Consider the following 13,777-nt stretch of genomic DNA (forward strand, 5'->3'; position numbering starts at 1 on the left):
TATTTATTTGACATTCTCTTTTCCTTTTCTAATAATATTTTTTACTTATAAAAAAAGGGTCCTTTTCTTTCCCAGTTACTCCTTATAATAGTCACCACTCATTGTGAAGTTTCCTATGCATTTTGTAGGCTTGACTCTTGAGCGCAGCTGTTAAATGTTCATTTTTCACTCTCTTTCTAATATGAGCTAGATACCTAATGAAAGAAATCATAGCTGACAACAACAGTATGAAAAGCTTGAATTATATGTTTCTAATACATCACAATCATTTGCTTGAATGTTTTCAGGAGCCTTTTGTGGGAGTTGCTCTGTTATGGGTGAGTTTTCAATTCAGATTAGCAGCGACCTTCTTAATCGGCTTTCTGATGACACCAAAAGTTGAAGATGAAAACTAAAAAATCTAAAACCAAGGTACCACAAGAGCCTAGACAGCGCTCAGCTAAGGTAAATCAGAAGCAAATTTCTGATGAATCTGAAACATTTAAGGGGCTTTTTTTTTTTTTTTTTTTTTTTTTCTTTTTTTGAGAAGAAGAGGAGAAGATTGTTCTTGTGATTCAACATCTCATGTATTAAACTGTTGTGCCTTCTTCTTCTTCTTCTTTTTGGAATCAGTGTGGGGATGGGTCTTAAAAGCACCAGCCCCGGATGCTGCTTTTTTGGTAGCAGGTAAAAATTTATTGTTATAGAGGGATCATGTGCTAAGAATTTAATTCCACTGGCATTTTGCCAAAATGTCAGCTAAAATTTCTATTCAGCAATCTTAGCGAAGTCTTTTTAAATTCTAAGTAACTTGTGTCATAATTTGCTTCATGATGAGAAGGCTGAAATATGGACCAAGAAAGGAACAAATTTTAGGTGAGGTAAATCAAAAACTCTCCAAAGAAGTGTGAACTGCCCTACCTATTTGAAGATAATGGTAATCTGTAGCTTCACAATTTCTTGAAAGTATGGATTACATCACCGAATGCATAATGCCATATGATACTAGATAGAAATACTATATTAGGAGCATTAACGTTGTTCATAATGTCAAACAAGACTTTGCGAATTTAGTGGTGTCCTCAGGAAGTGGGTTCTCATGAATTATTGTGCTTGTGAACACCAGCCATCAGTTAGAGAAATTAAAATGGGAGATGGGTGGGAGTGAGTGTGATACCTAAGAGTCGAGTATACTTTCAAGATCCTTTAATTATTTATTTGGAAAATTATCCTAAACTTTCGAAGGCACGTTTTGCATCATAAATTATAATCTTTATTACATTTTATATCCTGACATTAAGGTTGTTAACTTAGATGAAAAAATATGGTATCACGTGAAAAGATTTAATTGTCCATAAATTATACTCTTAATTATACTTTATCACCTCAAATTATACTCCTAATTAGGGGTGTTCACATTAATTTTTTATTTAGCTTTTTTAGCCAAAAATCACATTATTTTTTTTTTTTTTTGTCATTTGGTAAGCATTTGAAAATATGAAAATGGTTCTTTGGAAAAGTTTAAGATTACAAATTTTTTTTTTTATAATTTTTTGACACAATTGTGATATGATATAGTATAATTAATTAAAAAAAATTATATGTAAATAATAATTAACTACCTACAACTACAACTTGCAACGTCAGAATTGTGATAAAAAAAAAAACTGTAAAAAAAAAAAAAAAAAAAAAAACTCTGCTAGTGGTTGATGAGTTGACGTGAGAACATAAAGTCCACGCGCGGATCAGGTCACGTGAAATAGAATAGTAGACGATTTCCACGCCTCCTCCTAGTCCTCGGGCAGGCTGGCGAGTACCACAAATTTATCGCCGTCTTTTTTCATTTCCTCGGTTCCATTCCTTCCTCCAAATCGCCGATCTCAAAAATTTCCCAGATTCCGACAACTCCAACTTGTTCTCTCTCCACTCTCAGCTCCCGACAACAACAGCAACAACAAATTCTTCCTCAGATCCCTCTAAATCTAGGTAAACTCTCTCTCGCTAATAATTTCAACCCCAAATTATAGTTGAACTTTCTTTTTTCTTTAATCTGATGAGCTTTTATGTTTGAGCTTGTTAATTGTAACACTATCTTATTTCTGATTTGTTTCCTATTAATGGGTGGTTTGTTAAGCTGTTGATGATTTATATATTTGGCTACGAATGTATTAATGCTAACATGAAGCTGCAAGTGATAGTTTAACTTAAAACTGTACACTAGTATGTCAATCAAGTACTCAACATGTGGATTCTCAAAATCAATAAATAAAAAGTAAAAAGAAAAATTTAGTCACGTAGAATTGAGGGTTGTAGCCAGCCTTGTACTCAACTAAATGGCACTTCCTAGAGTTTTCAACAGAACCATATAGGGTTTAAATCCCCCTCCTCATTGTAACTAACAAGATATTTTTTTTTTAAAAAAAAAAAAAAAAAAAGGAGGAATTGGGAGTTGTATTTATAGTGAGAATATATAGAGGAACTTATCAGGAAATTAAAAAAATAATATTAATAAAGAAAGAAGACTATGTCAAGAGGAACCCAATTTAAGGCGGGGGAGCCTCTTGCTAGTTGCTAGCTAAGACCATATAGTATGGTAAGTTGGCAGGGAATTAAAATATATGAGTACAAGATAATGTACCTATTGTGATGGGATAATCTGGCATTTGCTATAATTAATGGAGTTTATTTTCTTTTCCTTGATCGTATTTCCATATTTATGTTACGGCTCTTTGTTACAATTATAGAAGTGTGTGAGTTTCTTAATTATTATAATTGAAATTCTCTTCTTCAAACATATGTTTCTGCGTGTTAGTCTTTGTGCTTTGTGTGCGTTCATGGGCTAAATAGAGAATCTTACTGAAATTTTTTACTTTCAAAGAAAATGGTTCGGGGAAGAGATGCCTGTTGGGAACATTGCATGCTTGTTGATGCAACCAGACAGAAGGTTAAGTGTAATTATTGTAAGCGGGAGTTCAGTGGGGGCGTATACAGGATGAAGTTTCACTTAGCTCAAATAAAGAACAAAGATATAGTCCCCTGTACTGAAGTACCGGCCGATGTGCGGGACCATATCCAAAGTATATTAAGCACTCCCAAGAAACATAAGACTTCCAAGAAAAGAAAGGTGGATCAGGCAGCGGCAGCCAATGGTCAGCAAAATAGCTCTTCTGGCAGTGGTGGCTTCCATCCTAACCATGGATCTAGTGGACAGAATGGAAGCACCTGCCCATCTTTGTTATTTCCACCCCCTTCACCAAGTGGACAGCCTGCAGTAGATGATGCTCAAAAGCAAAAACAGGATGTTGCTGACAAAAGAATTGCTGTTTTTTTCTTCCACACTTCTATTCCTCTCAGTGCTGCTAAATCCATGTATTATCAGGAAATGGTAAATGCTATAGCAGAGTGTGGGGTTGGCTACAATGCCCCAAGTTATGAAAAATTGAGATCTACTCTTTTGGAGAAAGTGAAAGGTGATATACATGACTGTTACAAGAAATATAGAGATGAGTGGAAAGAAACAGGCTGTACAATCTTGTGTGATAGCTGGTCTGATGGTAGGACTAAATCAATTATAGTATTTTCAGTTACATGCCCAAAGGGGACACTTTTTTTGAAGTCAGTTGATGTATCAGGTCATGAAGATGATGGTTCTTACTTGTTCGAGTTGCTCGAGCATGTTCTTCTGGAAGTTGGTGTGGAAAATGTTGTTCAAGTTATAACAAATACCCCAGACAGTTATTTTAATGCAGGAAGACGTCTTATGGGCAAATACAATTCATTGTTTTGGACTCCCTGTGCTTCTTACTGTATAGATAAGATGTTGGAAGACATTGCTAAACAAGAGAGGGTGGCTAGAGTCTTGGAGGAGGCAAAGAGCATCACAAGGTACATATATAGTAATGCATGGGCATTGAGTATGATGAGAAAATTCACTGGTGGAAGGGAGTTGTTTAGGCCAAGAATTACTAGATTTGTGACTAATTTCCTTACATTGAGGTCCATTGTTATTCAGGAGGACAACTTGAAGCACATGTTTTCTCATACAGAGTGGTTGTCCTCCATTTGTAGTAAACGTCCTGATGCACAAGCTGTGCAGTCATTGCTGTATTTAGATAGATTTTGGAAGCATGCACATGAAGCTGTAAGAATTTCTGAACCACTAGTTAAAATTTTACGTATTGTTGATGGGGACATGCCTGCTATGGGCTATATATATGAAGGAATAGAGAGGGCAAAGGTAGAGGTCAAGGCATATTATAAGGGTAGTGAAGAGAACTACATGCCAATTTGGAATATAATTGATGAGAGATGGAATATGCAGCTTCACTCGTCCTTACATGCTGCAGCAGCTTTCCTTAACCCTTCCATTTTCTACAACCCATATTTTAAGATTGATTTAAGTATAAGGAATGGGTTTCAAGAAGCAATGTTAAAGATGGCTACAACAGATAGCGATAAAATGGAGATCACTAAAGAACATCCTATATACATCAATGCACAAGGTGCTCTTGGGACTGATTTTGCTATCATGGGAAGGACACTGAATGCCCCAGGTATGTGTAAGCTACAATTGCTATCAAACTATTCCTTGTATTGGTTAGAAAATAATTGTACTTCTTTTATTACTAGCCAGACTGACATTAATTAGGGCTGCATTTCACTCGTCAGTAGACTTGTCCAATATTATGTGCTTAGTGATATAATAATCCTTCCGGCAAATGATAGTTTTCTTGTTGGTCAGAAAAGAATGTTACTGTTGACAGTAAGAACAAAAGACTACAATAACATGTCAAACTAGCCTACTTATAATCTTTCAAATGCAAAATGTCATGCCTTATACGAAACCTGATGGATCTCTCTGTCTTTCATCTTTGTTGAGAGAACACTATTCAGCATTGATATTTCAAGGTAATGATTATCACTCACTTGGTATTGCACACTCATGTACGCACATTATCACGTTACGATTTTAGTTAAAATTGTAAAATCCTTTTTAAAACACAATTTCAAAAGGAGCATGTACGGAGTATGCAATAGTGTGTTATAAGATTTTCCATTTCATTTACTCCTAATTTGGCACCATGCAATTGTAGGTGATTGGTGGGCCGGATATGGTTATGAGATCCCGACGCTCCAGAGAGCTGCAATACGGATACTGAGCCAACCTTGCAGTTCCCATTGGTGTAGATGGAACTGGAGCACTTTTGAGAGCATGCATACCAAGACACGGAACAGAATGGAGCTGGAAAAATTCAATGATTTGGTTTTTGTGCACTGCAATCTTTGGTTACAAGCCGTCTGTCAAAATAGGGATGGAAAATGTAAACCCATTATATTTGACGAAATAGATGTTAGTTCTGAATGGCCCACTGAGTCGGAATCCTCAGCTCCACTTTTGGATGATTCATGGCTGGACAATATGCCCCTTGAATGCAGGGGTACCCCTTGAACTTGCGAAGAAAGTTTTAAAAAAAAAACTCTTTTGAAATTTAGAGAAATGACACTATTCCAAAGTTGAAGGGAAAAAATATTTTCCTCTTAATATTTGATTGACCAAACTTTGTAAAACTAATATTAAAAATGTTGTGCACTAATCTGCCCATTGCGCTAAGGGTAGGTTACAAAATCATCTTATTTCAAAATTAAAATTGATTTTTAATTTTAATTTTTAATTAAAGTGTATTTTAAAATATTTAGTGTGAATTTTGCTTATCATTTTTTTTTCTTTTTTGAACGGGTTATAGAGAGATATGTTGTAGCAAGTCTTTTGATGCTTGATAAAATTTTGTATTTTTATTCTAAATTTATTAGTTAACTTTTTACTAACCTAGGACTAAACTTTTGTAAAGAGATTATTACAAAAATTTAGAATATTTTATTACTAATATAATCAAAGGGGGATCATTAATTTCTTCAAACCTTAAGGGAGGGAAGTATTTTTTCTCTTCAAGTCTGGGGTGGAGTGTCATTTCTCCAAACTTCAAGAGAAGAAAGTGTAATTACCCCTAATAATAATAATAATAATAATAAAATGCTTGTTTTAATTTTGCAAAGCTCCTGTTGTTCCACCTCACTATCTAGACATTATCCTATTTTTTTTTAATCAATATTAAAAATAGGGAAATATTAAAAATTTAATTTAATTTTGACACTTCTTTTCCTCATTATTTCTTATCTAACAGTTATTTTTCCTCTAACCTTCCCCTCAATTTTTGGATCTTCTCTTCCCATTATTAATCCTTTGCCATATTGTCACTCTTCTCCCAACATTTCCTCTCCATTTTTTGACATTTCTTCTTTACTTATTCTTTCCTATAAATTTGTGATAACTCCTTTTGTACCATTCGTTCTTTCATTTCATGTTTTGCCCATTGAAAAAAAGGTGATTACTCTCTCTCTCTCTCTCTCCTTTCTTTTAATGGATTTAAAAAATAAAAAAAAAAAATATTTCTTATAACTTTACTTTGGGTTGATGAGTTTTCATATTTTTATAACTCTATTTTGGATTGATGTGTTTTAGTGTTTTGCTATTATGTTTCTTGTTGATGCCCATTTTTTTGAATCCGTACCTAAAAGCTTATACGGAGGAAAGCCCAATGAAAAGCAAGGTCCAAAGGCCCACCAAGAAGACCAAAGAGCAAGAGAGGTTTAAAGAAAGAAATGCAAGGGAAAGCGATCTGCAGCAGAATATAGCTTTGCCGCAGAATACAGTTCTCTAGCAGAATAACTTCAGCAGATGAAGATAAATTGGGTTCAAGACCCTTTTGATCCAGTCAACATTATTTGGCCCACAAAGGCCCAAATCCTTTTCTTTTTATTTTTTAAAAAAGATAGGCGTGAAAACTGATATGAAGAAGCATGATGAAAAGAAACAAGGAACAACAAGAAGTGTCAGCAGCATGAATCACATGAAGGAAAGAAAAGCCAAACCAAAAGAAATGACAAGCCCAGCAGGAAACACATGAGGAAATAAGACAAAAAAAAAAAAAAAAAAAAAAATGTTTTGCTCGGAAGCATTCAAAGTGCGTACAGCCGATATCCTTTTCTTCTTCTCATCGTCAATTTGATCGTAGTAGGATTTGGCTATCTCTTCCAATCTAAAGGTGGCTTGTACGGCCTAGAGAAAAAGATAGTTAAAAATATGCAACAGTAAGAAATATATCTATACGTACAATAACGGTCAAATAAAAAATGAGGCAACAATCGTAATGCCGTACCATGCCCAAGTATCTCTTAGTATTTTGAAAGACCTCGTCCTTCTTAATCGCTCTCAGCTCATTCATATCCTTAGGAAGAAGAAGTATTTCTTCTAACGCTGAGGCAACTCGGCACCCAAGCCCGCCGTTGAAGTCCCTAATGGAAGCATCCTCTTTTATGGGCTTTTTGTCGAGCGTAGGGGTGGGGAGCCAGACCTCGGGATCCGAGGACTGGGTGGTTGTTTTATCCACCCCTCGCTGGGTTCCATGACCTGTTTTCTGCTGCTTAGCAGCTCTTGGTCTTCATCCTCGCGGGTAGTAGAAGTCCGCCCAGCGCCCATCACTTCTTTGCCCTTCGACTCTCTTCTCCTCTTCGGTTCACTGGGTTCATTTAGCGTCGGTTGGGATGACTGGGGAGGTGGAGGTGGAAGAGACGGAGATTGGACCTGAACTTGCTTCTCCACCACCCTGCCAGGCTGACCCTCAATTACTTCTTTCAAGCTCCTCTGACTTCTCCTTTGGATGACCATCTTCCTAAAAGTCGCTTCAGGAGACTGGGGGCGATCAAAAACTTCAAGTTCGTCGGCAGAATCGGGCAACTCAACAAATCCTCCGAGAACTTCTTCTTCTTCTTCTTCTTCTTCCTCTTCTCCTTCTTCTTCTTCTGCGGTTTCTTTTTCTTGTCTTCTTCTCCCACTTTTTGGGAGTAGAGCGTGATGACGAAGCTCCTATAGAAAGATTAGCCTCCGACGAAGGTTTAGTAAAGGGCTCACCTTCAGGAATAAGTTCGCCCTCAGGAACGATGAATCCCTCAAAGAGTACACTGATACGGCGGAGCCGAGGATCCTCTGCCTTTATTACGTACTTGGGAGCCTGAAAGGCTGTGGACGACGCAGGCGTATACTTGAGTATTAGGTGTGCGGCTCGTAATTGGCCGTCAGAGGGATTCACGAATACCTCGGACCGCAGAATTCTATCTAGGCTTTCCCTGTTGATCAACCTGAGACGACGCCTAGTTGCGCGCTTGTCTGCAGAGTAATTAAAACATAAAATTCCATTAGAAATGAAAACTGCGCCAAAATAAAAAAAGGGGGAGAAGAAAAAATTAAATTAATTAATCTGACTTATCAGGGACGTATATCCTGGGAATCCCACCTGGTTGTCCCTCTTCAGTTGGGCAAGGCGAACCATCGTGCCATTCCCCGGAAAGAATAAGGAAGTCGTCTTTAAAACCCTTGTTCGAGGTAGGGAGGCACTGAATTAGTCTTACCGCAGGGTACCTAGACTTAAGGTAATACCCCTGATCCTCAAATGATTAAGGTTGTATACCCAATTCACATCATGATGCGTTAGACCTAGGTTGTATAAAGCATTTAAAGCCTCTATACTCCCAAGCACCCTGAACATATTCGAGGCACACTGTGTGGGAGATAACGTGAAAAACCTAAGGTAATCTCTCGTCAAATTACCCATTGGGATAGTCATCCCCCCTTCAACAAATGCTACCATGGGAATGACTACCTCCCCCGTTTTTCTATCGCGCGGCCAGACTTGGGAGGAAGCGTATCTCATACCCACTGTCGAGGGAATCTTGTACTTAGCCCTAAATGATTCCATTTGCTCCTCGAAATCGACTAGATACTTAAATCTACCCATCTTCTAGCAATAGGAAAAATTGATACAGAAAATGAAAAAGTAGAGAGAGTTAAAGAAACTTACAGGTGTGGAAAATAAGCTCCTCGGACGGACTCTTGGTATTTATGAGAGTGTAGAATAATGAGAGAAAGACAGATTCAATGAATACGTGCTGAGAGAGAGTAATTTGTAACTGAAGAAAGATTTGATTTGAAAGGCACTTTACGAGGGCACAGAAAAAAGGAGCGGGAAAAGCCCGCCCATAAATGCAAAGGATCCCCACCGTTAGATTTGCATCAGGTCGTTGAACGTGTGGGACAGCAGAGCAGTTACCATTTAATAATGGCGTGCCCATGACGCCGAAGCGTCAGGAGCGCGCCTTGGGCAAACAAAAGACATTCTGAAAGCGGGGGAAACCTACGAATTAAATGAGGGTTGGATATCAAAATCTCCTTTTTTCCGAGATGGCAAAAAACGAGATTTTGAGGGGCTATTGTGGGCCTGTTAACTAAAAAAGGTATAGTAGTCCTCAGAATTGGGCTAGGGCCCAAAGGCCCGATCCGAGAACACGCAGTTGTCCGAGGACAGCCTAAAGAAGTTTTATTCACGTCAAATAGGTGATATGAAAGGAATAAACAGGTATTATATATACAGTGGTATAACACACGTCCGAGGACGCCAAAGTCCGAGGTAAAGGTAACCTTCGTGCTGACTGAAAGATTCCGCCAGGTTGTAGCTGAACTGGAAGTTGGATATAGCTTAATGAGGCGTCGGAGAAGGTAGAAAATATCTTCTAAAGTCTATCACCTCCTCATTAAATGCTGTCCACCTAACACTCTGGCCGCATTAATGTGGAGGTGATACCTGAATAGTAACTAAGCAGCTTTATACCACTAAGCTGAAAGTTCCGGTAGGGACTGGATGGGACAGAAAGGAGCCCCCAGGATAAGAACTACACGTGTACGAAGGAAACAAGGAAAGAAACGAAGTATATAATGTAGAAACGAAGAAAACAGGGGGGACTTCTGGCCAAAAAAGAAAAAAGAGAAAGAGAGAAAGAGAAAGAGACCAATTGAAAGAGAGCCGAGGAGAGTTTTCCTCAAAGAGCGAATCAACAGTATCCCTTATTACTTGATGAGTAGAGCCTTTCTGAAAAACAGTACTAGTTCTTGAACCATACTCTATAAATATATTGTTTGGGCTTATTGGGCTGAAACCCAACACTCAATTCAAATTGGGTCCCTACAATTATCTTCAATAAATTTCAGATAATAAATTATAAGTTATCTTGCTTTACAAAAAAAAATATATATTTTCATGGGATGTATAGGTCTACGATTAGTATTACATTAAAGTCAAAGCATAATGAGGAATCCAAATTAGCTTTTAATTGTAACCCAATATGGTTTGAGGTATTCAACCCCAAGAATGAATCGAAAAAGAAATATTTATCTGTTCTACCTCCTATCTTTTATGAAGAGATTGACCAATGTTCCATTTTATTTTTAAAGGTGCATATGGATACATATACTACACTCAATACAAAAACTGAAGGTACCACAATAATAATATACACTCACCTAAGTATGAGTGTTCATCCGCCAGTATAGCCAATTTTGAATCACATTTAAACTGATAAAAAATTAAAGCATGGTGATTATGTGTGTGCTACGTGATAAAGTTAAAAACATGTTCGATATCCAAATTAATATAATCCTAGGATCTAGCATGTGAACATGTGAAGAACATAGCATAAACACTCAAAGTATGTTATACCAACCTTCAAACAAAAGCATGCTTAGATCCTAGTTTCTAACATATAATTAAAGCAAAAATGTTATAAACCTATACTAACCTGCATACAAATTAAATATAGAAGGGAGAAGATTCCTCTTAGAGGTTGTCGAGGAGTGAGAAAGTTACGAAGCTGCAAATCCGAGACCAAAAGGACTGGTGTTTGCCGCTATACCAAAAGGACTGGTGTTGGCCCCAACGTGGCTAGACCAAAAGGACAAATCACAAGGCGTCTTTCTTAGTTGCTTCCTCTAAAACCCTAAAATAGAACCAAGGAATCTCCTCTAGAATCTTTAAGGAGTGAGGTAATAAGTCCTAAGCTATAAACTTGAGATCAAGAGGATTGATGTTTTCATATAAACACCCTAAGTTGGTCAAATATATATATATATATATATGGGTTTAAGTTGGTATACTTTAAGCAACGTTACACCACCCAATAACTTATTGTTGAATTCATATTTTTAAAATCTAACCGTTAAATTACATGTTCTATATGTATTTAACATGCATGCTAATTGGATGTAATTTACCATTCAATCCATAAACTCATCTTTAATGCATTATTTTAAACTACAAAAACTTGAATTTAAACAATTGATTGATGATATGACTATTGATCTTTGATTATCTTTAAATTTTGTAAGCATGACTATTTTAAATGCACAAAATGATATGGCTATTGATCTTTGATCATCTTTAAACTTGAATACCCTGACTTAACAATCCCAAAAATTTGAGTTAAACAAAAATAATCTTAGCCCCATAAACATAATCCTTAACTCCTAAAAAAAAAAACAATAAAAAGTAGCCCAAACAACAACAAATAAACAAAATATTCAATAAAAAGCCGATTAAAAATAAATAAAAAATAATAAAAACCCCAAGTAATTCTTATTTTTAACTTGTTCAACACTTTCCATAAAAATAATTCATAATTTTTTTTTTTATAATTTTTTTTTCCTAAAGAATTGGTATGAAGAAAGCATTGATAATTGATACCCATTTTTGCGACACATTTTTTACAAGTTCTACTTCCTTGTGGGTTCAATTCATGTATTATATTATATTATAATTTTTTAAGTATGACCCAAGTGATTGCGACATATCAGAGAAATTGAGGAAGTGTAGTTTGAAGGGTATAGGTTAGTTTCTTTCAGACTTTTTACATGAGCCTTGCCCATGCATGCTACCAAGTGGATAAAGGACACTGGTAGCACCTTAAGCTCATGGAGAAGGTTTTGTACCCAAAATTTTCACCCTAAAAGGCTAATTTCTATTCAACTCCCATCAGCTCTCTCTCCCTTCCCTCAATCCAAAATTAATGTTTTAATTTTGCACCATGTGTCCTAATTTTTTTTTTAAAAAAAGTTTTCTTTCTTAATTTTTGAATCAAATGTGGGACAATATTATAAATATTCATCCACATGAGTTATTAAGTACAAAAATCAAAGAGTCTAGAATAAATGAATTGTGTAAAAAAAAAAAAAAAAGACGTGCTTAACAATAATAAATAAATAAATAAACATGGAAAATTTACATTTTATACCTAACAATATCCTTATAAATTTTTTTTAAAGAGTTAACAAAATATAAAAATAACTTTCAATAGTATTTAAATTATATATATATAAGAATTATATTATGTATCTTATTGTATATCTTTAAGTGTATCCATACATATGCATGGAGTTACAAGCTAACATATATTAATAGGTAAAGTTGAGAAAAAAATCAATTCGATTTCAAATTTGACTTCAATTAGAGTTTAATTTTGTGCAATGTATCTCATCTAGTCTAAGTTTTTAAATTTTTGTGCTATGTTAATTAATTCAGTCTAAAAATTGGAATTCAATTAAAATTTAATTTTGCGCCACGTGTCTCATCTAGTGTAAGCTTTTTAATTTTTGTGCCAAGTGAGTTAATTCAATGTAGAAAATGAGGAGTTCAATATAAATAAACCATAAAAAAAACTAATCATATATATATATATAACCAATACTTAGAGAAAATTTAATTAGATTCAAAATTGAATTTTACTTTTGTTAGCTTTCAATACAAATTAAATTATTTAGATTTTTACCATTATTTTTTCTTTGAACTAATGATCATATTTTTTTATATTGTTTTTGTGGGGCCCATGGGCCTGACAGCCACAGCCCATCGCGTAGTAGGCCCAAGGCCAGCGCCGAGGAGGACTGACCAGCCAAGGCTAAGTTAGACAAAGCCTCTTTTTTGACCCACGCCGAGGACCTCTTCGTCCTCGGCATACTAAGGATAATTTTTAGGAGGGGACAAGCCCAGAGCAAGCTGTCACATTCACACTTAATGCATTCACCTAACCCCTTTGGCCGCATTAATGGGGATATAACCCCTTAGCAGGGCAACGTTCATCAGAGTGAACCACTTGAGTACCAATAAGGCCTCTAATGGGACGGATGGCCAGAAGGGAGGCGAATGGATGATCAACAGATGGAAAAAGGAGATAGGAAGATGAAGACTATATAAGAAAAGCAAGTAAAGTAAAGAGGGGGAGGAGAAAAAAGAGAAGAAAAGGGGCTCCTCGGCCCATGCCGAGGAGCATTCCCCCAGTTGTAAATTAACTCTAAGTGTTTCTTAATAAAAGAGAGTTTATGCTTGGTGAACGACGGCCAGCGCCTAAACCTTTAATCCACTCTCTACAAATTTATTTTTTGGGTTTGATTGGGCTGAAAACCCATTTGTACTCAGGGTCGAATCCAATTTGAGTCCTTACATCAATTATTTCAACAACCTGAGGGATCTCAAGATTTATATATATTTTTGTTGCACTGGTCGATGACAGAGAATTTGTCTACATTAATTGCATAGAATATTATTAATAGACAAAAGCATATTGAATTGAAATTGGGGGAAAATGAAGAGATATTTCATGAGAATGAGATTTTCTAGAAGTATCATCTATATGTGGGGGAGAAAAAAGAGAAGAAAATGGGCTCCTTGGCCATGGGCCGAGGAGCATTCCCCCAGTTGTAAATTAACTCTAAGTGTTTCTTAATAAAAGAGAGTTCATGCTTGGTGAACGACGGCCAGCGCCTAAACCTTTAACCCACTCTCTACAAATTTATTGTTTGGGCTTGATTGGGCTGAAAACCCATTTGTACTCAGGGTCGAATCCAATTTGAGTCCTTACA

At 36.2% G+C, this 13,777-nt stretch overlaps 1 protein-coding gene across 1 annotated transcript; it reads left to right on the forward strand.

Moving 5' to 3' along the window:
• Nucleotides 1-1,722: 1,722 nt before the first annotated feature.
• On the forward strand, nt 1,723-5,456 carry LOC111991576 (uncharacterized). The gene is made up of 3 exons (XM_024023355.2): nt 1,723-1,965; nt 2,858-4,532; nt 5,073-5,456. Exons 2-3 carry the CDS (start codon nt 2,861-2,863, stop codon nt 5,426-5,428), a joined length of 2,028 nt encoding a protein of 675 aa, XP_023879123.1. The 5' UTR covers nt 1,723-1,965; nt 2,858-2,860; the 3' UTR covers nt 5,429-5,456.
• Nucleotides 5,457-13,777: the final 8,321 nt, after the last annotated feature.

Source organism: Quercus suber, unplaced genomic scaffold, assembly GCF_002906115.3.
Source record: "Quercus suber isolate HL8 unplaced genomic scaffold, Cork oak 2.0 scaffold_78, whole genome shotgun sequence".
In the NCBI taxonomy this organism is placed as follows: Eukaryota; Viridiplantae; Streptophyta; class Magnoliopsida; order Fagales; family Fagaceae; genus Quercus; species Quercus suber.

What these genes read in the sequence shown, in the direction of transcription:
- LOC111991576 (XM_024023355.2), top strand. Translation starts at nt 2,861, where the DNA reads ATGGTTCGGGGAAGAGATGCCTGTTGGGAACATTGCATGCTTGTTGAT. An exon ending in AAGGACACTGAATGCCCCAG is followed by an intron (nt 4,533 to 5,072) that starts GTATGTGTAAGC and finishes ATGCAATTGTAG; the next exon opens with GTGATTGGTGGGCCGGATAT.